At 41.7% G+C, this 23,828-nt stretch overlaps 1 protein-coding gene across 1 annotated transcript in view; it reads left to right on the forward strand.

Annotated features, from left to right (window-relative positions):
* cdi (center divider) overlaps positions 1-23,828 on the forward strand; it is a 749,111-nt gene that overhangs the window by 515,011 nt on the left and 210,272 nt on the right. Inside the window, exon 2 of the mRNA XM_067152029.2 lies at positions 7,188-7,309. Coding sequence (XP_067008130.1) covers positions 7,188-7,309 — 122 coding nt within the window. The remainder of the gene's footprint in view (positions 1-7,187; positions 7,310-23,828) is intronic.

Below are 23,828 nucleotides of genomic sequence, written 5' to 3' on the forward strand. Positions count from 1 at the left end.
GGAGCATCAAAGGGGAGTTCTCAAAGTGTTCCGGAAATGCCTCCACTCTAGCTTGACATGTTAGCTAAGGTATGCTCTCTGCTTTGCGATCTGTACCGTCTCCATCACTTCACGTGGAGTACACAGTTTCCATGGATACTGTGTGTAATAACTAGGGCTCGGAAGTTGCCAAGATAATCTATCTAAAAAAGACCTAACATATCCATAAAAGGACCTAAAATGGCAAAAAGAACGTGAAAATACAATCAAAATTCATTCATATTTTTAGTTTTAATTACCTATTTGATGAAGGAACATAATGTAAAATGCAAACTTCTGTTGGTAGGCTAGCGCAAAAATGTATAATAGAAATACTTCTTTCAGACAGTATATATTTTTAGATTAACATAATTTAAAGAACGGAATTGCGTCTTTGTTAAAGGAAGTAGGCCTACTTGCGGGCCAACGGCCGTAGCCGTGTTGGCACACCGGATCCCGTGAGATCTCCGAAGTTAAGCAACATTGGGCGTGGTCAAGTTTTGGATGGGTTACCACGTGCTGTTTGTGGGGGGTAAGAGAATGGAGGAGCGGAAAGGAACTGGCTACCCTACCGCATGTAAACTCCGGCTCAGGCTCATCTCTGCGGAGGTTCGGACCTGCCTTCGGAATTTAGAATGAAATATTTTTTCGCATAGAGAATGAATTTTGCGAACCAGCGATGAACATCCTGGAGAAATAAATTGAAATTTGTAGAACTGGGAATCATATTTGGCTTCACCACACCAGGGTTACAGAAATTGGAATTCGGAAAGTTTACCTAAGTTGGGTTTGAAGTATATCACAGTAATCATCTCCAGGTTCTTAGGTGTAAAGAATCGTCGGTTTTTAGGTAGCACGTTGCGAAAATATTTCAAAACGTTGCGAAACATCTCAAAACTTCTCTCACCAACGGATGTTAGGGGTTCGTACTTGAAGCAGGTGAGATCTTCCTCTTCAAAAACACTAACATCAAAATTTTCTCCTCACAGTATTTCACTTCCGTTGCTCATAATTTTATACCCCTTGTTTTAAAGCACTAGTTTCATTTTTTATTTCATTTCATTTTCATTCCCTCTTTTTTCAGATATGGTTCAAATAGATGTATTTACTAGAGAAAAGATGCTTAAGAGATGAAGCATGAATTAATGATGATTCCATTTGAGAATGACCAGTAAAATGCACTCAATAGAGGGTGATATTGCAAAAAAAACGTTAAGACGTGAAAAAGGCTAAAAAAAGAATCTATAAGCCAAAAAACGACGAAAGAGGCAAAAAAGGACAAATAAAACCCACCCTTTTCTGGCCTACAATGACACTATATGTCTTCGGACACTCGAGAAATAAAGAATTTTTCCTCAACTTCCGACCCCTATAACCCCTATAGTAACAACCACGACTAAACACAGTCTCCTTATTTCCTGTACTTCCCAATGTCTCGAATTCCATCTCACGCTGAGGTTTTCTGAGGTGTATTTTCTTAATAATTACTTGGTGAATATCAGAACTGCTCACATACCTATGTGACCCGATACTTCGTGCTCTAGGTGTATTACATTAACACCACGAACAAAGTGAAGAACAGGCCGTGCTGAGTGGTCGGTTGTTATAGTGCTAGTTTTCTGAGCCCGAGTTAGTCTGGCTCAGTCCGATGACATTCTTACGTGTCAGCCTCATGTCAGTAGATTTACCGGCACATAAAAGAACTCCTGCGGCCCAAACGTCCGGTATCTCGGCCTCCGAAAAGTGGTTTGTGGGACGTAAAACCAATAATATTATTAAACGGGAATAATTAACTCTTAGCTCAATTCTGAGCCTTATCTAATGAAGACCTGTAGGAAAGTACAAAGCATAAGCCAGTTGCAGTTGAAATAAATGACGCTGAATTGGACGCAACAGGAGATGGGGCCTAGGCTAAGTCCGAGCACTATCCCTTTCATTTTCTCTTCTCCTGTAGCTAGCAGAATTTTATCACTTGTCAAGTGACAAGAACACAGCAACAGATTTGTTGTAGTCAAGACTTTGTAGTAGTAGTAGTAGTTAATGATAAAAGCGCAGCCAGAAATCGCACGCAATCTTGTGGTCAGAAATGGTATATCACCAGCGTGCCGGCCAACATTTTGATGGTGAAGATGTAGTCCACCAGCGGGACTCGAACTGGCTAACCACGGTGTCAGACCATATAGACTTGACGATCGGCTCTTGAAGTCTCGTTAAACAGTGACTCTCAAACTCGGAAAACGATGCTCAGTACACGGTTACAGAGGAAGGGACCACAACTGGAAGTAAACAGATCAAGAAAGAGATGGTACCGGTAGTTCAATATTGGTCAGAGATGTTCTGAAGAGCTCTGTGAGTGTTATTTGTACTGTCTCAGACATTCAGTTTTAAGATATGCAGGTGCACTTTTCTCCGTAACATAAAAATACAATTTAGTCTAGTAGATCACATTTCCTGTGATTTATCTGTTGTTGAAATATAGTTCATGTAAGTTTATACTTTCCACAGGAAAGTTCAGCTGTATACGAGCACCTGTAAAGGGAAATTATTAGACATGATTTGAAAAACGCCCATTGTAGATATGTTGGCATTAGGCCTTTGAAATTCTGGACTATTAGTTAGAAATACTCAACAAATACGTTGTGAAAGTTTCACTAGCCAATGTTTAACCCTTAGTGTGTCAGATAGGATGTAATCTTATCATTGGTTTCCGTAACATTGGTCTCTTGTAACAAAACGGAGAATGTCGTAACTGTGTCTTGGAGACCGTAGAGGAGATAAGTGAATATTGTCTCGTGCACCGTAGCCTGTTTCAGATTGGAAGCTGTTTCCGTTGTGGTCATTTTTATGAAATAAATATGTTTCCACCTAGCGTAAGTAATATTTAACGCGGTGATGGCAGAGTTCAAGTGAAGCCTCCGTGGGTCGAGCGGCAGCGCGCCAGCCTGTCACCGCTAGGTTCCGTGGTTCAAATCCCCGTCCATTCCTGACCGGGTTGAAGGTGGAAAACGGGTGTGTATTTTCATTTTCATGACAGAGCTCAAGGAATTAAAGGGTGGGATAACGCGACAACATAGCAGCCGCTTGGTTGGACAAATTGGCCAATTATGAGTATCCTCTCCAGGCCAAAACTTATCTCATTTGGCGAAGACTATAGTCTGACGAATGTAACCAACCAATGGCGTCCGCTGGTGAGCATTGCAATGAGGAAATGCCGAATATGATAATGTACGTGGACATGATCCATACTTGTCCGGTTCCTTAGCTCAAATGTCAGCCTAGTGATCTTCAGTTCAGAGTCCAGGGTTCGATTTCCGGCCGGGCCAAGGATTTTAACGGCGTCTGATTAATTCCTCTAGATCGGAGGCTGGGTATTTGTGTTTTTAATACCATCTTCATTTACGTACAAGACATCAAACTACAAACCACCACAGAAACGCATTGTAGGGCTGGCGTCAGGAAAGACAACCGGCCATAAAACTGTGCTAAATCCACACAACGTGCCTACCCCAGGTAATTGGAGAAAGGCCAGGAAAAAGAAAATACATGGTGTATGAATTTTGTTATGGAAAGGTTATAATCCTTTAAAGCAAAATATATATTTGGAAAACGGGTTTTAGAAATCGTTAGGCCTACTTTAAAACATATTTCCAAACCTTCTTTTATTTGTAAAATAGACCACTTGCTAAGATGAAGGAATATTGGGCTAATAAGAAAGCTCACCAGAGTTAGGAACCACATGATCCAAGGTGCCTCAAAGAAATAAGATGATCATTTTCAAACTAGCAAGTTAACAGGCAGGTAGGGCAAATACTTTTTCAAGATATTAAAATACATTGCATAGGCACTACAGTTTTGGGGTAAAATGTACCATGCCAATGTATCTAGGGAAATCAGCAAGATCAGCTGGCACACGAAGAGATTGTATAGGTTTTGATGGGTTTTAATAGGATATATTGTCGTAAAAAAAAATCTACCCGTACGAGCGTGACGTATTTGAGCACCTTCAAATACAACGAACAGAGTCAGGATCGACCCTGTCAGCTTGAGCTCGGAAGGCCAGGGGTTTATCGTCCGAGCTACTCAGCCCGGCAATAGGATATAGGCCTACTGTATTGGTATGAAAGATGTATGCGAATTCCTACCCTGTGCCCTTAAAGTGCTGTTTGCGCCACGGTCTTATCGAGTATTCCTCTGTTAAGAAATGCGTTTTAATGCACATCTCGTGTATTTAGGGAAAACAGCTTCACAAACACCTCCTCCATGAACCACCATAACTTCCCCTCACCCGTACTTCTGTCGAGGAGCCAGAAGCAATGTTGCCAACTTATATTTTCAAGATCCGCCAAATACTACTAAAAAACCGCTAAAATTCCGCCAAGAAATCCGATCTCAAATAATGAGCAATAAAAACGAGCAATAATAATAATAATAATAATAATAATAATAATAATAATAATAATAATAATAAAAGTAAATGTCTGCACTCACCGTATCTGCGAGTTTCACTGGGATTAACCCCCTGCCTGCGACCCGGCGAGCTAAAACTTGTAGGCATTTTACTGCCAGGTGCAAACTAGGTGAATCCCCTACCTCACAGAACAGGCCAGTTCATTAAACGGTCTTCCTTCATAGTATAAATATAAATGCTACTCTCTCACAGTTTCATTACCTGTCGTCATTCGTCAACTAAGAGATAAGTACCCTTTCCCCACGCATTACATTTATGATACCATGATCTCATAACATCAGATCCAAATAACATGTTTTCCTCATGTGACTGCTAGTTCCTGACAAGAAATACGGAATAGCTCAGAGACAGATTGGACTACAAATTTAAAATAAGCGTAACATGGATAAAACACTAAATTCGGCTATAATAAATCTAGAATTCCGCCAAAAAATCCGCTGTCCGCTAAATGATATATTTCTCCGCCGACATTCTTCTAATTCCGCCAAATTTAGCGGAAAACCCGCTAAGTTGGCAACAGTGGCCAGAAGAGCACCGTGCAGTCCATTCTGGCACATAGGGCAGCACACGTGCAGTGCACTAAATTTCAGTAGTCTTAATGTAAATTCAGCTCGGAAACTACTGAACACACTACAGTGTGTCTGGAAACAATTGGCAGGTGCTCCGCCTGGGGAAGTGAAACCCTTCCATTAGTTAATTAGGAACTGTGCCCCATTCCTTCGCTGAGTGGTCAACGTAGTCTTTTTCGGTTCAGAGGGCTTCGGCTTCGATCAGAGATTCTAAACTTAAATGATTAATTTCCCTGGCTCGGGGACTGGGTCTTTGAACTGTCCCCAATATCATTGCAATTCGCACTGCACACAAAACACTATTTTCTACTACATTAACACGCCGTTTTCTATACACGGCAGATACCTCCCATTCTCATCGGACGGTCTGCCTTACAAGGACTAACAGTAGTCACACGAAATTATAATTAGGGACTGTAAAGTTTAATCTCATTACTCTTTTGTACCCGAATAGTGTACTGAGAGGAGACATTAGAAGTGCGTGTTGGAAGCTGAAATCGAGACGAGTTTGTTATGCAACGTTTGCAGGAAGTATCAATGTCATGAGAAACTTCTGCTCCTGGCATGTCTTGATCACTTCTATAACGTCCTTCTTTTGTTCTCTTTCCTCCCTGTATCATTTCAGTATTCATTACCTGCTACTGTGTCAGAGCTATCTCATTCAAATTCGGTATTCTTCGTAAAATGTACGCACTCCATTCCTTCATTTGCCTACTACTATTTTCAAGGAGGCTGGAATTTTGTCCTTCAGGAGTTGGTTCACGTGCCAGTATTGTATTTGATCACCTTCGAATGCCACTGGACTGAGCCAGAACCGAACCCACCATCGCTGACGCTGAAGACCAACACTACAATTTGAATCATTCAGCCCGGCTAGTAGTCTCGTAGGTGTCTCCATGGATATTCTGTCACTTCCCATTTCAACTAGAGAGGAACACTGGTTGCTGACATATAGGCAATGTTAGCTTTCTTCTTGATTTATCCTTTACCGAGCTCGATAGCTGCAGTCGTTTAAATGCGGCCAGTATCCAGTATTCGGGAGATAGTGGGTTCGAACCCCACTGTCGTCAGCCCTGAAGATGGTTTTCCGTGATTTCCCATTTTCACACCAGGCAGATGCTGGGGATGTACCTCAATAAAGGCCACGGCCGCTTCCTTCCCACCCCTAGCCTTTTCCTATCCCATCGTCGCCATAAGACCTACCTGTATCGGTGCGACGTAAAGCAACTTGTTAAAAAAAAAAGATGATTTATCCTTTTATCACTGGGTAGTTACAGATACTTAAACTAGTATCGACACAGTTTATTACACAAGGCTTCATATACTGTAGAAGCTGAATTTGAAGTACGGATCATATTGCTGTAAGCACACTCTCGGAATATGACGAGTGTTAACCCTACTGTCGGCACCTCCGAAGATGGATTTCCATGATTTCATATTTTCTATGCTGGCAAATATCGTACGTTACTAAGGCCACGAACACATAGCAAAAGAAAATTCTTCAAGTATAGCGGGCTCTTGAACAAGATGTTCCCCTCCTCCCCCGCTCCCCCGTCACCCTTCAAGAGGTCTGGTGCAAGTCTTCCGAGATGACGCCCTGTAAGCGACCTGCGCGTCTGTGAGGATGGATCCTACCTATAATGAATTCTGATGATACAGACGGCATGCATACTTTCACCTCGAGCCATCGGAATTAACCAGTGAAGATTAAAATCCCCCGACCCTGCCGGGAATCGAACCCGGAAACGCCTGGGCCAAAGACCAGCACGCTAACCATTTAGCAGTGGAGCCGCACTACTTAACAGCGAATACTAACAACTTACGAAAAGCAAAAGGAGGAGTTACTTTGTTGGTGTACTTTCAACGGATTATATTCGGCCGTCTTCAACGACTGCCTCGCGGGCCAGGGAACTTTGGGCCCAGCGCCAATTTTACGATTCGATACACACATTAGAGATCACTTATTATTATTATTATTATTATTATTAAGAGGGAGATTTCTGCTTGTGTGTTAAAACACTACCATGTTCTAAAGGATTTCTTCTAACTACCATAGCTTTACAATGTAATGCTCTTCATAATGTGAGATGTACTACTTCTCCGGAGTAATTCGAAGTATGTGGTTGTTACAGGTGACTCATCGAACGACGGGCCAAGTGATGGTGCTCAAGATGAACCTGTTGCGGTCCAACAGGCCGAATATGCTCAAGGAGGTGCAGCTTATGAACAAGCTGTCACATCCCAACATCCTCGGGTGAGTTTATTAACTGAAGTTGGCTTGTATTCTCCTAAACGACCGAACCACGCCATGGGTGCGTATTGATTTAACTTTCTGAAAAGCTCGCGACGGCTTATTTACAGTATTCATGATAGTGTACGTGATCGGAGAGGTAATATATTTCATGAAGCAATTCAATAAGTTTTAATGATATTGTCCAAAAGAATCAAAAGAGTTTTGGTGACTGATGAGAATTATTTTCCAATTGGTAGAACACCAGAGTTACCATCCGAAATGAGGTGTGTGAATTAATATGCAAATGGCCACATCTCGTAAACTATAGTAAGTTTGTTTAGAAGTCTTACTTTTCAGTGTCACATAGTTGGAATTTATAACTTCATTTTCATTCAGTCTCTGTTAAGTTCTATGCTACACTAGCTGGAATACTGTAGGGTAATTTATATTCTTTTTACTTTGATGAGTCGAAATTAGCAAAACGAACGGCAAAGAGAATATACTTATGTTGGTATGTTGAACTCGGCAGCACGTGTATTCAAAAAGATAATTGAAAATATATTTATGGGTATGCAATATGCTGAACAGTGAGGACGTGGTAAGTGGCGACACAGAGAAACCTGGTGATATAATTACCGTACTCCTTACCGCACCATGCTTCACTAAAGAAAGATTCCTTTTCTAGGGTTTGAACGGGGTGTAATACAAAAATCTTAAACTTTGTGACCTAGGCCCTTTGGTGTTCTAGTTGACCTTTTAGTTTGGTTTGTCGCTTCCAGACGCTTAAAATGAGCAATTTCCGGTATTTCTCCATCAGGGAATTTTTGTTATGACCTTCCTTTCCCCTTCGACCCCTTTTCCTTTTGGCTTACAAAAAACATACTTAGCCTAGATTTCATGTTCGGCTAACAGGAGCACAAGTATGAAAATGTCAAGCGGATCAGCCATTTCCACATGCCAAGGTAACAGACAGACTCAAATAGACAAAGAATTACACATTAATCCCAAATGTAATTAAAAACTCAAACCTCGCAAACAACTTCATTTACGGCCAAAATAACCAACAGATAAAACTAAACAGAAGTAATAAAAGTACTGGTAAGAGTGTAACAAGTCGAAGCATAATAATGATTTTCTCAAATAACTGACAGTAAACTAAAATAGGGGTTACGAAGGAATGTGACGGATAAAATAAATAACATAACAGTGAGAATCCCCTGGAATAGAAATACATGCATTGGAGGATATATACGCACATCACAAAGTTGTGTCGGAGTAGTGGCTGAATGAGTTGCGATTTGATGATAGCCATTAGGGGAATCGTAAGTCTGAGAAAAGTGTAAATTTTAAAAATGGAACATTATACTCATATGAAGTTTAATTTCCTTACTAATTAAGCCACCTACTTACTAATACCATTCATATTATTTCCATTGTCTCTACATAGCCTACACTACTTCTATGCTTTCCACGCTATAATGTGGTAACCTTTAAATATCTACGCAACCATTGTAGCCCGCATCTGTTCCAATTACCTCGTCTTATTCAAGGCTCGGTCTCCCATCACATCACCGGGTATTTCAAGGTTTGTCATTGCAGCCTCCTCCTCCTCCTCCTCCTCCTCCTCCTCCTCCTCCTCCTCCTCCTCCTCCTCCTCCTCCTTAGAAATGGCCGTGCAGGATAGTTTCCCTTAAGCAGTCGTGATTCTCCTAAGATGGAAGACCTGAAATTATGACTGCCCTCGACACTCCAAGCAGAATCCCTGTTCTCCGGGCAGCTACAGCAACTGTTCCGCTCGGACAGGCAACGCACGGGACAGACAAGATCAGATTTTTCAGTGTTGTCCTTTCTAATATAATTTTCAGCGTTGAGGATTCATCCACTTACAACCTACCTGGAACCGGTCGATATTCAAAATGACAGGAGTATGGAAGAGGTAAGAACTCGTGCGGGACACGCTGATATGATAATATTCAGTTGAGAGTCCGGATTTGTGTGCTAGGCTATAATAGTTTAGAATGCTATCTTGTTTGACAACTAACAAGTGACTAAATACACTATTCTGCGGTTATGTAGGGGAAATTGCATAAATTGTAGGGGTTCTATTGGACCATGTACCCTATGTGTGTGTAAATCTTATTGCAGAAGCGTTCTACAGGCAAATAAATACGGGCCTAAATGCGTTTGAACCAAACCAAACCAAACCAAACAAGCCGTGACTCCTATAGGCCGTTAAGACCTCCGCCAAGTTGGGCACTGCCGTGCTAGATGGTATTATAGAGCTTTACGTTGTCAGCGTGCCATCAACCGCTCTACTTCCACGACTGAGTCTGTAGTTTCTCGTATGAGACAGCTCGTCAGTTAGTCTCACAAAGCTAATTGAAACCGTTCCAGCCCTCAACGAAAATTCAAAATCCTTATACTAGACGGGTATCGAAATGGAGCCTCGGAAGCCCGTTCACCAGGGCGCTATCCTGTAACCTATCACTGCATCAAAATCTGGTTGTAAGTCACTGGTCTATTCGGGACAGGTCGATATTTTTAATCTGAAGTCAATAAATAGTAGCTAAGAACTTTCATACAGAAACAATATTTCAGTTTAGAAAAAGAGAGATGTTGTCGAGAGGAAGAATATCATGAAAGTAAATTGTGTCTTCAATTACTTCCTTACCATGCATACCTTAACGTCTGAACATTGACTGTCTGGATTATCTTGCAAGAACTTACTTTCAGAACCAGCTCTCCTGTACGTTAAATTAAAGTATATTAACATTCTAAGTCTGCGTTCGTTTGTAGTTAAGCTCGTATCTGCAGCGTACACAATCTAACAGCTCAGTAACACTGTATATGTATGGATAGCGTTAAGCAACAATACCTATTTCTGCGAAACATTTGCGATGAATATCTTACGTTTCGCGTTCAGTCGCGAACTATGACATGGTCTCTAAAATGTCACCTAAATAAGAATATTGTACATTTAAAATTATGAACTCTTAATTGCCGTACATTGACGTAAGGAATCAACATTTTGAGATAAAAGTAGCCTATTTACGAGGAATCTGTTAAACTTCGAAATCGGAAAAGCAGTGTTGTCGATATCTCTGAAAGTACCACGCATCTATAAGAATAGTTCGTATACGCGATATTAGCTACTAAGGGATTTTTTCCCCTTTTTTTAACTTCGAGTCACGCAAGAAACATGTGGTTTTGAATAGGATCATTTATGAGTTCTGGCCATTACCACTAAGTGTTATTGTAACATATAACTCCGATAGATGATATTCCTATCCATAGCCACTTGTTTTTCGCTCCATCCAAAGATAAACCTTCCGTCGTTCTCTTTTTATTACATCAATACATAAATACCTACAGACACATGCATACATATATAATGGCGTTGAGGTAGAACAGCGCGGCAGTTATTAGCTCTAATGTAAATCATTTTCGCGGAATATGGAAAACTGTTTCGATATGTGGCTCCTTAGCTCAGTGACCAGCGCATTGGCCTTCAGATGAGAGGGCCCCAGATTCGATCCTCGACGGAATGGAGGATTTTATCTGCGTATATATAATTCCTCTGGCTCGGGGACTGCGTATTTGTGTTCATCTAAATACACTTGTCTTCATCTACATACAGCACACCGCACTACCAATCTCCACAGAAACACGCAGTAGTGAATACATCCCTCCACATAGGGTTGGTGTCAGGATGGTCATCCGGCCATAAAACTGGGCTGAATTTTCATCAAGTGACGATCTCAATAAGTAAGAGGATGGAAAATTACCTCGATATCTACCTATTTTGACATAAAAATATAGAAAGTGTTATCATTTCTTTGAAAGTTCTTTCATTTTCTCGCCCTTGTAGGTGGAAATTGCAACGGCTGAGACAACAATACATCCACTGTAGCTTACTTGTGCATCCGTTCATGCGGAAGGAAGTCCTTGGAAGTATAATTGCTAGTGGATTAAAGCGGCGAATGAAAGAACCTACGATGAGAACTCGTACTTTCTCAGATATGGTATTACAATCCACAAAACCATAAAAATAAAACCTGTATAATGTTTAATTATAACATGCTCGATAAATTACACCATCGTAGCCGATAGTATTGGCGAAGTAGGTATCCATCTTTGAATTTGAGAAAGCAAAATGTTGTTGATACCGTTGAAAGCGCCTCACTCTGTCAGGACCACACGTGTAATATTAGCTTACATAATAGTAATAGTAATAATAATAATAATAATAATAATAATAATAATAATAATAATAATAATAATAATAATAATAATAATAATAATAATAATAATAATAATAATAATAATGCCTCAGCTACCGTGTGCAGACATCATTTCGATTTGACGCCGTCTGCCTGTCTGCTGGTCAATTTAGACTTTACGTTAGCCGGGCTGAGTGGCTCAGACGGTTAAGGCGCTGGCCTTCTAACCCCAACTTGGCAGGTTCGATCCTGGCTCAGGCCGGTGGTATTTGAAGGTGCTCAAATACGACAGCCCCGTGTCGGTAGATTTACTGGCACGTAAAAGAACTCCTGCGGGACTAAATTCCGGCACCTCGGCGTCTCCGAAGACCTTAAAAAGTAGTTAGTGGGACGTAAAACAAATAACATTATTATTATTATTATTAGACTTTCCGTTTTACTCTAGGCCCACTAGATGGCAGACCGAGTAAACCGAAACTCTCTTGAACGTCTATGGCTGAGATTTAATGAATTTTGTCGGGTAAACACCAAATGTGTCACCAGAGATCTTATACATGACGACATATTACGATATGGAGTGCTGAATGGAAGTTTTCCGCCCTTCAAAAATACGACTACTCCTGCCGGGCTTGAACCTGCTACCTTGGGATCCGAAGGTCCTCTTTGTGCTCGGGTGGCTAGGACTGTCCAGTTTACTGTGGTCCCTAAACTGTTAGAGTGGAGACTCTCACTGGTGCTATGTCTACGTAGGGTAGCAATCTAATTCCTGACGTTGAATATTTAGTACTCATCCCGAAGGCTGGTTGGATCCTTAATAGATCCACCATCAGCTGCCGTAGGTAGCCTAGGCGTCCGTGATGAGGAATACTAGGAAATGAAGAGGAACGTACTTTCCCGTTGCTTTTCTTATCCAGCCAGAAACACACCAGTCTACCGATCCCACTGAAATGCATACACCAACAGACTCCGAGCAACACTTCCACACCATTCGTCACAGGGAGCGACTACATAGCGAATGGTATTACTACTAATACTGAAACTTCTTCGTGGGAATATATCCATCGTGTCTAACAATGCCTGTTACCCTGAATTTTGGTTAGCAGCATTCTCCTGAAAAGTAGTAGGGAGGGTAGCAAAGCACATGCTTGTAATGCTTTATATCTGCGGACGTATTTTAATATTCTTGGAATTATAAACTTCCAGCAGATGTTTTTAACTTTAACACTATTCTGTTATTCAGATCCGCAGCTCATCGTGTGGTCGCGAGCAGCCACCACTGGTTGTGATGGTGTCTGTTTACTGTGTACTCGCTTAATTACAAAAACATCTACCAGCACGAACAACCGATAATGTAGCCATGTTGAAACACTGGATCCTGTGATATCTCCAAAGTATTATTGGGCGCGGTCAGCACTTGAAGGGCTAAGCATCGCACAAACTATGTGTACACATGGCTGTCCCTCACGATACCTCAACTAGAACCGCTATGCAGTATCTCTCACCCCTGACGAGTGCATGTATGATAACGGCATCGTCTGTTTGATGAGCAATCATCCACCCCAATATCTATTCAACCAGAGTTCTCTTTCTGATTTTTTCCTTGACAATGCACTGTAAATGTGCTGGCCCAGAAGTAAGATAAACCTTCACAGAATCGATTCTTTTATTACGCCGTGGATTAATAATTGTTTAGACAGTTCTCTTGCACCCTCCAAAATTGGGGAGGCTACACGCAGTGAAATAACCCACGCCCTCTCTCGAAACGCTTTTGTGGCGTTCACTTCATCCCCACGAGGCTTTTTATTGCAACATTATAGCGCTTTGCGTGGAACAAAGGATATGTACTCATAGAAGGGATTTATAAATTACGACCAATCAACCGTGCATTCATTCTTTAGCTTTGTGTTATGAGCGCCAGCCGGGATTATAGCCTGTTGAACCACTAATGGGGGAATATGGTGTTTATTAAGTATCGCCGTGTAGTTAGGAGCACGCAGCTGTGAGCTTGCATCCGGGAGATAGTGGGTTCGAATCCCACTGTCTGTAGCCCTGAAGATGGTTTTCCGTGATTTCCCATTTTCACATCAGGCAAATGTTGGGGCTGTACCTTAATTAAGGCCACGGCCGCATCCTTCCAACGCCTAGTCCTTTCCTATTCCATCGTCGCCATAAGACCTATCCGTGTCGGTGCGACGTTAAACCACTAGCAAACAATTAAGTGTCAGCAGATGGAGGCATTTCTAACTTCGTAGGAACAGTATGCGAATCAAAGTAGAAATAAGGTGAATGCTTAGTACCGCCGTATTCTGAAGGTAAGTTTGTTCTAATATTCGGAGTTGTGTGTGTTGATCAGCTCCGTGTGAATGAACGTTGTGTGCGTACGTGAGTTTTAATATTGTCTACATTAGAGTCGCATCAGTGTTCTACCTAGGACCTTTCTAATGGGCCGTTTTCTCTGACTGCCCGGCTATCATAACCTAGATATATGCTAGTTACACAACATTTCTAGTTGCTTTACGTCGCACCGACACACATAGGATTTATGGCGACGATGGGATGGGAAAGGGCTAGGAGTGGGAAGGAAGTGGACGTGGCATTAATTAAGGTACATTTACCGGTTGAGAAAATGGGGAAACCACGAGAAACCATCTTCCGAGTTGTGGACAGTGGGGTTCGAACCCGCTATCTCCCGAATGCAAGCTCACAGCTGCGCGCTCCTAAACGCACGGCCAACTCGCTCGGTTTACGTAATATTAATACATATTTGAGTCATTGTGTGTTCCAAATTAAAATGTAAATACTGTAAATTATTTAAATGAAAAATCTCATTATTTTCAGCATAATTGCACAGGTTACATCGGAGTTTAAATGTTTAGCTTATCACGCAGTGTCATGCGCGAGCGGTGTCTGGATTAGCGTGGAATCGCATGCGAGCATTCGATTCCGTGGGACGTAACAAACCCGTCCGGCACTCCACAGCAACCGAGTGATAATGAACGAGCAGTAGAACACTAGAAGTTCAAAATACTCTGTCATGTTTTCTTCGTGATAACACTAAAACAGTTCAATTTTGCAGTTAATGTTTACCTGCCTAATATTATTGTTAATGCCTTGGGGGGAATAAATTGAAATTTTTATCATCCTATTTTTTTACGCCGTACTCCCCGCCCGGCTACTCATTTCTGCCTCCCAGCTGACCAAAATTTAAGGGGAGAACACTGCGCATGATGTTGATGACCCGGAGATATATTCACTTTTCTTGAAACATTGGTTCGATACGGCAACTCTGATGTGTGAAACCCAAAATAGGAAAATATTAAGAAGAAGAATAACTACTTAGGTTTTCACCTTTTGTTATCAAGGTGGTTGTACATCTCATTTCTTACGATAGTCATAAAGAGCTTGACAACAACTCTCCCCAGAACCTTACGGGCAGTCATTATTCCTTCAACACTAACCACATCAATCCTCTCCACATCGTTTTGACAAACAAATGGATGTGGTCTTTCACTAGCTTGGTCTACATATTTGCTGGCGTCAGTCACGCTGCCAGTTTTAAGGGTGAACTCTCTGGGCACAGTCCCAGGGATAATTAATTTAATTAGTAGTAAAAATTATGTTAACTTGTAATTCGTAATAAATAATATTAAAATAATACCCTATATTTGCTCATGAAATGCACCGTCGAAAAGAATCATCAGAACGTGTTCTTGAACGTATGCCTCACTGCATATAACAGTACAATGCTCCCTGAAATGCCTGCGTTCTTTACAGGTAATTTACACAATAATTAATTAGATTCCCATGCATTTTACAAGACAGGCTTAAATGCCAGAACAGTGTCAGAAACAAAGGGAATAGCCGCTCATTCAGTCACCAGTGATTTTGCGAGTTTGAGAGCTTTAATATCATGTATGCCCTCCGTAAGCATTTATCACAGCCTGACACCTACTCCGTACAAGTCTACGGAGGTTACTCTGCGGTATCCATTCCCATTCTTCAATGAGAGCCTGCGAGACTTGCTGGAGAGTCAGTGGTGCAACAGGACGACCATGAATACATCTGTCAAGCATGTCCCTGGCGTGCTCAACGGGATTCAGGTCAGGACTCAGCGCTGGCCATTCCATCACTTGAATGTCCCTGGTGTCGCCCGCTACATTCGTCCTGGCATTGTCTTGTATGAGAAGGATTTCTTGGCCAACACCCTATGCACCAACCACCACATGGTCTAACAGGATCTGATTGATGAATTCACGGACAATGCCGTGATTTATGAAGGAATGCCACTCCACACTATCACAGAACTTTGAGCCCACTTGCTGCATAACATTTGGCAAGTAAAGCTCACCGGAGCCCCTCTATACACGTACATGGCCATCACTTCAAGTCAAGGAAAATCGTGACTCGTCTGTGAACATCACAGCTCCCCAGTGGCGAAATTGCCTATTGGCGTGGTTACGTGCGGAAAGAAGGCGGGCTGCTTGATGTTGCCGCTTAAATCAAGACACTCAAACAGGTCATCTGGGTCGTAAATTCCTTTCACGTAACGTGTTGCTTACAGTCTGATCGGATACCGTGACTGCCATTGCCCTACTGTGGTCTTGTTACAGTTCTCTGACACTGACGGTACGACAACGCAACGCAGAAATAGCCACATATAGGTCGTCATTTTGGGTTGTGTTGCGTTGACGACCTTATCCAACCAACGCCACCTAGATCCAGTGATTGTTTTAACTTCATATCGATCAAGGGGCTGCCTGGCCGAGGCGGTAAAGGCGTGCTCGGTTCGCCCGGAAGGACGTGGGTTCGAATTCCCGCCAGGAAGTCGAAAAATTTAAGAAACGAGATTTCCACTTCCGGAGGTGCGTTCACTCAGCCTACACCAAAAATGAGTACCAGGTTAATTCTTGGGGGCAAAGGCGGCCGGGCGTAGAGCTAACCACTCTACCCCATCACTTGCCGCGGTTAACAATGGTGGAAGCTTTTACCTTCCACTCCTCCAAGGGCCTTCATGGCCTGTACGGAGGTGACTTTGTTTGTCTTCGTCATATCCATCAATTCATTTTTCGTCCTCGCGTTTTCGAATCTGGTCAGTGGAGGATTATGGATTTTTAAATTGTCATAACATTTCATCTCATTTCGTACCATTAGGGGCCGATGACCTAGATATTAGGCCACTTTAAAAACAAGCATCATCATCACCATCATCAAGAGAGGGCCGTGAGCCCTCACTTCCCCACATACAAAGCCATAAAATAAATAAATAAGTAAATAAATAAATAAATAAATAAATAAATAAATAAATAAATAAATCCTTAACGTTCAAAGGCTCCAGAGTTTCCACTTGTTGACAGTCATGTCAAGCTCCGAACAGATTTAGTGAAGGTGTATAAATGAATGTTCTTGTAAAGCTTGATAGGAAAGCAACATGATTCTCATTGATGCTGACTTTTACACCATATTTTGCAGGACCACTAGGCTTGTTTTTAATGTTCGCTGTCGGTAAAACTGTCTGCCTTTTTAATCCTTTGCCCAGTGGTCTTTTGCGTTACGATTCATTTGTGACATGTGATTGCACATGGAGTTAATTGTTTGCTCTGTATGATTGATTTGGTTAGACGGCCAGCCATATCATATACCCTGCGATCTAAATCTGTTAGTGTCAACACACTCTGGTTATCTGAGTTCCATGGCTAGTGTGCGCAGTAGAATAACTCTCGAATACGGCTGTTTCTTTTCATACGGGGCAAAATTTGGCAAGAGGCAGTGAACTGTGCCTTTGTTGGAGATCTGAAGACTACAATCATTCTCGTCCACTAATTTCCATAGACATTTTGTGTTCAATTGTTTTGTTTTCGTGCTTCTCTCTGTCCATGCGTGTACTGTAATTTAAATAATGAATTTAATTGTAATCCTTTACCAAAACATTCGTTGAAAACTGCGGCATTGATGCAATACAAACTGTGCAACGGTGTAACCCTGGTTCAGAGGTGGAAAGATAACCATTTAGATCGTAAACGTCTCGAGTGATGATGTTTCAGATATCAGATTGTTTCATTCTTAGTCAAGTTAAGAGTACCTCAATTATAAATTTACGACGTATGGCTATACATATTTGTTCCAGTTTGTTCTTTCATCCCTGGAAGTTTGAATATTGTATTATCCATTTTGCTTTAGTGAGAGGTCGCAACACGAAGTAGAGAAGTGGGGGCGGATAGTGAGAGATCTGTGTCTTGCTTGGTTAGTGAGTCACCAATTTAACACTGTGATGAAATGAAATAGCGTATGGCTTTTAGTGCCGGGAGTGTCCGAGGACATGTTCGGCTCGCTAGATGCAGGTTATTTGATTTGACTCCCGTAAACGACCTGCGCGTCGTGATGAGAATGAAATGATGATAAAGACGACACATACACCCAGTCCCCGCGCCAGCGAAATTAACCAATGATGGTTAAAATTCCCGACCCTGCCGGGAATCGAACCCGGGACCCCTGTGACCAAAGGCCAGCACGCTAACCATTTAGCCATGGAGCCGGACAACACTATGATATGTATAAACTTAAGGTCTTAATATATTGCCAAAGAGCGATTCCAATTCATTACCCGATTTAGATATTTGGTTTGAAATAATGAAGTGCAGAGCTATAAAGGAGATGAAATGACTGCACAGGGAACTGGCATATGTTTTTGGTTCAAAGAAATGAGGGAGGATTTCAATCGTTTACTGTTTTTTTCCTCCTTGTTTACGAAGGTGAGTCAAATTAAAGCCTTAAAGGTGTAACGAGAATGCGAAATATCATCCCACGATTCTGTCCATTGCCAGTACTGTGACAAAGGTCTTCAACGATTATCTTACAAGTGGCAGCACCTTGCAGACAAGTAAATGCCATCGAAGACTCGAAGTACTAGTGTAACAGTGGTCGTCCCACGTAAGAACAATTATTCTGTTTGTGAGTAGTGAAGGTGTGAAACCTATCGGAATTCATTCACGAATTATTCAGTATGGCGATTTTTGTTTGTCACAGTAGCAGCATGACAGTGTTCAGCACCATACTACATCCACTATATTTGCCAGACCTTGGCTGTGTTGATTACTACATGTTTGAGCCACTTAAAGAGGCACGGGGAGGATAGATTTTCCGTTCGGATGAAGATGATTAATGAAGGCAGACAACCAAAGGATATATTTTCTAGAGCAACACATGCACTTTGTTAACGGTGGAGGACTTGCGTTAAACATAACGGAGCCTGCTTAAAAAAATGATACAGTTGTGTATCACTTTCATTCAATAGAAGAAATTGAAAAAAAAAATGTTTTCATTTGAATTACCGCCGTACATTATACTGAATTTATTATGTACTAGGCGGAGTTGGAGATCGTATGAGTTCCTAGGATTATGCTGCCTGTCGTCTCATTGTGGTCTACATTTGACATACGGATTGTCTGCTGTCCTGTTACTGTCCATCACGTTAGAAAGCAAAGTGTTTCACAGAGATAAGGTAATGGTACAACACTGGCAAAGCGTGACCTCAATGTTCACGACTGACCTTGCTACAGTACTTTTATGGAATGTAGGTCTGAACACCTATATCTCTTCTAAGTCGTGAACGATGCTAATGAAAGGTTAGCTAATTGAGGGCATTACCTCGTGCTGTACTTTTGAAGAAAATTGGAGTCTGTTTTCCAGCCAGCTTTGACGAAGTACTGTCGCCACTCAAGGATTTGAAAAGAATTTCTTTATACTATTTAAGCATAATGTAATGGATGAAATAATTTCTTATTGGAAATCTCCAGTGGCAGTTATGATCCGACCTGCTATTCCTTGCTTGAAATTACGGACTTCTGCATCTTTTTCCCACACCCTGGTGGGGTGGACTTGGCCCAGCAGTACATTCGGATGCCTTTCCTGACGCAAACGCTATTTGGGTTGATGTATTCTACAATTACGTGGTTGTGTGTGTAAATGAAGAGATTTGTATTACAAGCACAAGCACGCAGTCCTCGAATTAGAAGAAATTACCAGTCGAGGCTGAGATTCCCGGCCCAGTCGGAGGATATTTTGCAAAGGTTCGTACTCCCTTCTTGTACTCTATTTATAAAAAACTACATCCTAATTAATAATTATAATAATTATTTTCAAAAACGCCGAAGTGCCGGAATTTTGCCCTCAAAATAAGTTCAACAACGCGGTAGTATTTGTATATTTATTTTCCTTTCTGTTGAATGCTTACCAATTGCACAGAAGATGCGTATTCTTCAGTCGGTCCGGAAATCTATTCTTCGGAAATATTCTACGGTGATTGTTCTCTTGTCCAACAAACAATATGTAGTAGTAGTAGTAGGAGTAGTAGTAGTAGTAAACGTTCAAGAAGTCCAAACCAATGGACTACACTGCCTTCAGGTTCGCATAAAACCTTCCTATTGTTGAGATATTTACTTATTTAACAATCTGGTTCGAAGTGGTCCTCCTGTGTCGACACAGAATAATTAAAAATTAAAAATTGGAAGAAATTATTTCTTCCTCGAATTTTAGGTATCTCGAATAATATTCAAATGATTTCCTAAAATTGCAACTGATTGCTGTAAACATGCTAATTAGGATATTGTCCTGTAATTCCGTAGGGAGCTTGTAGGTACCTCTGAATCATTTTGGCGTTCAGGAAGAAAATCTGAAGGAAAGAAAGAAAGAAATAGGAACTAATGCCTGACAAGAATTTGCCGACATCATTTTGCTCTGGTCGCAGACTCGGGAAAAGGACATAAATTGTGTTCTGATAGTGCTGATCACTCCAGATGGTATAACCTAAACAGCAGTGTTGGCCGTATACCTCCGAAATACATAGACTACATTTCCTGACTTAAAAACTGAGTGGACTGTTGTGTGTGGAAGAAAGAGCGCCAAATTTTGTATACTTCACCCCATATTCCTTATCTTACTCTCGGGAACAAACATTTTGCCCATAAACTTTCGTAGTTCGGTTATTTTTAGGAAAGTGATAGGTAGCTTTAAGGGTAGTGTGTAGCAAATGTTATCCCTAACAAGGGACAGCCTAGCGGAGGTGGTAAGGACGTGCTCGGTTCACCTGGAGGGACGTGGGTTCGATTCCCCTTCAAAAAGAGGAACAAATTAAGAAACAAGATTTTTACTTCTAGAGCGTCACATGGCCCTATGGTTCACTAATCCTACATCCATAATGACTACCAGGTATTCCTGGTAGTACAGGCGACCGGAAATATAGCTAACCACTCTATACCACTTGGTGCCAAGATTGCCGTTAGTGGAAGCGTTTATCCCACTTCTCTAAAGACCTCCATGACCTGTACGAAGATGGCTTTACTTGTAATCTGTAACATAACGAGAGCTCCAGAGTTTATCTAGAAATAATTTGGAGCTTGAGTTTTATTTATTTATTTTGGCTATTTTGCATACTACTAACTTAAATACATGATGATTATGATGATAAAAGTGCATACATACAAAACGAACAAATGCAAAGGTATTCATAGCGTAAACAGACAATAAAACATTCTGTGCGGAAAAATACAGATTGTTTTTTAATTTAAATTCTTTAGGAGACGGTCTCCGGCCGTGGCTTTAATTAAGGCACAGTCCCAGCATTTACCTGGTGTGAAAATGGGAAACGACGGAAAACCATCTTCAGAGCTGTCGACAGTAGCGTTCGAACTTACTGTCTCCCGGATGCAAGCACACAGCTATGCGCCCCTAACCGCACGGCCATCTCGCCCGGTAAATAGCCATTTAAACTCGCTCTAAAAGCACGGAATTGCTCCGTTTTACTGACAAAATGTAAATAAACCTCCGTGTGTTGACTAGCCAAGAAATCTCTGATAATGTACTCCTCCCTTTCGGTTATTCTTGCACTCACAGACTTGCTAAACCAGCACTCTAAGAAAAGGGAAGAGTTTTAATAATCGAGCACATTATTCTTGAGGCAGGGAAGGTTTTATTTGATCCATGCACCTATATGAATGTCAATGAAAAACTGGAAAAAAAAGAAAATATCTGGAAGCAGCGGGTATGTGGTTATAAGGAGGATCGTCAGAACATACTATACTGGAGCCAGGGTTTTATGAGCTCGGTCGCAAATATCTCGTTTCTCGGGAAGTCAACACCTGCCAGAACATAAATTGAGCCCCCCAACCTATACAGGTGGCATGATTTTTACGTACAGTCATTACTCATGAAAATAAAAATTCCACCTCAGCTGTAAGAGAAGTAACGTTTTCCTTCTGATTATGAATAGATTTAATAAAATTATGTAGTGTTATATTTGGTGATGTTAAAAATGTTTATTATGGAGGAACAATGATTCGTAAGAAATTTAGCCAAATAGAGTAGTTAAGATAATAGGAAGTAATGTCGAAATAAAGTATCTAGTCAGTACGGGTTGAAATGTTATTGTTCTAATTCTAAACTAATTTACACGTCTTCAAGACGAAGTCCATCAGACCAGGGAGATCAGTATCCACATCTATGAGTTCCAGATCATTTTCCACCTCTGGGGCCGTAGATGAGTTCGGCTGGGGCTTCCGTAGCATGGAACTCTGCTCACGACACTCTCCCGCCTTGATTTTGAGACGCTCCCAATAAGCCTTATGATGCTCGGTAGTAGTGATTTTGGACTTTATGGAATTCTGACAAGTCTGTCCTACCTAATGAGTTTTCGACTATTTTGAAGCCATTTATTTCGCAACATTCTGCAAAGAAAGAGTTTTCGCATTCCTTTGCACCACAGTTTCCTCAAATGTTAACTGCTTAATTTCTTCTTCGTCGTATACGAGTAGAACTCACTGAGCAGAATGCAACGTTCACCTCAGTTGACGTTTCACCTAGCCTGAGTCCAAAGCTGCACTTTTAGCCGCGCGGCACGGCGATTTTAGTACCTCAAGATAGTAGTCAGTCACTTCATCACTCGACGACGTCATGCCGAGGTAAGACTCTCGTTGCTCGAGACGTTGGTCCTTCCTCTTTATAAGAGATATTGAACACTGTCGTCGTACGTCCTGTCTACAAGTTACTGTATTTCGATTTTCACACTTGAATGTTATATAATAATGTTATTAATTTTTACGATTTTCGGAGACTCTGAGGTGCCTGAATTTTGTCTCGTAAGAGTTCTTTAGTCCGCCTCTGTGGTGTAGTGGTTAGTGTGATTAGCTGCCACCCCCGGAGGCCCGGGTTCGATTCCCGACTCTGCCACGAAATTTGAAAAGTGGTACGAGGGCTGAAACGGGGTCCTCTCAGCTTCGGGAGATCAACTGAGTAGAGGTGGGTTCGATTCCCACCTCAGTCATCCTGAAAGTGGTTTTCCGTGGTTTCCCACTTCTCCTCCAGGCAAATGCCGGGATGGTACCTAACTAAAGGCCACGGCCGCTTCCTTCTCTCTTCCTTGTCTATCTCTTCCAATCTTCCCATCCCCCTGCAAGGCGCCTGTTCAACATAGCAGGTGAGGCCGCCTGGGCGAGGTACTGGTCATACTCTCCAGTTGTATCCCCGACCCAATGTTTCACGCGCCAGGACACTGCCCTTGAGGCGGTAGAGGTGGGATCCCTCGCTGAGTCCGGGGGAAAACCGACCCTTAAGGGTAAGTAGATTAAGAAAGAAAGAAAGAAAGAAAGAAAGAAAGAAAGAAAGAAGGAAGGAAGGAGGGAAGGAAGAGTTCTTTAACGTGCCAGCAAATCTACCGACATGAGGCTGACGTATTTGAGCACCTTCAAATACCATCGGATTGAGCCAGGATCGAACCTGCCAACTTGAGCACAGAAAGCCAGTGCTCTACTGCCTGAGCTACCCAACCCGGCATTGAATATTTTTCTAACGTTCACTGACCCAAGTACGGTTGCGGAACTGTAGACTTCTTCTACTTCTTCTAAAATCACACTACAAAGATCTGACGAAACATATCAGGTAAGCAGTTACAAAGATAATGAGGAGAGTAGTTGCTGTTCGAGGATAATGGTTAATTAGTTATAGCGAAAACATCATCATCATCATCATCATCATCATCACCGTTTCCCATTTCCACGCCTCTACGCTTCATGTATTTAACGTGAATACGCTTGTTTCCATCCTAACATGGCTGAGGCTGTATATCGCGATATCAAACTGCCATCTCTGGAGAACGCCTCAAAGAACCTTATGTGATCTGTTGACGTCAACGCTCTCAATCCACGTGCGTAGTAACATTACTAAAACAACTTGCATTCTGTATTTGGCGTTGATCTGCATTAAATGTGGCACATGAGTACTTTTAGGAAACATAATTATAGGCATTTCTCATAGATATCCATGATACAAAT

Source organism: Anabrus simplex, chromosome 1 (genome assembly GCF_040414725.1).
Source record: "Anabrus simplex isolate iqAnaSimp1 chromosome 1, ASM4041472v1, whole genome shotgun sequence".
Classification (NCBI taxonomy): Eukaryota; Metazoa; Arthropoda; class Insecta; order Orthoptera; family Tettigoniidae; genus Anabrus; species Anabrus simplex.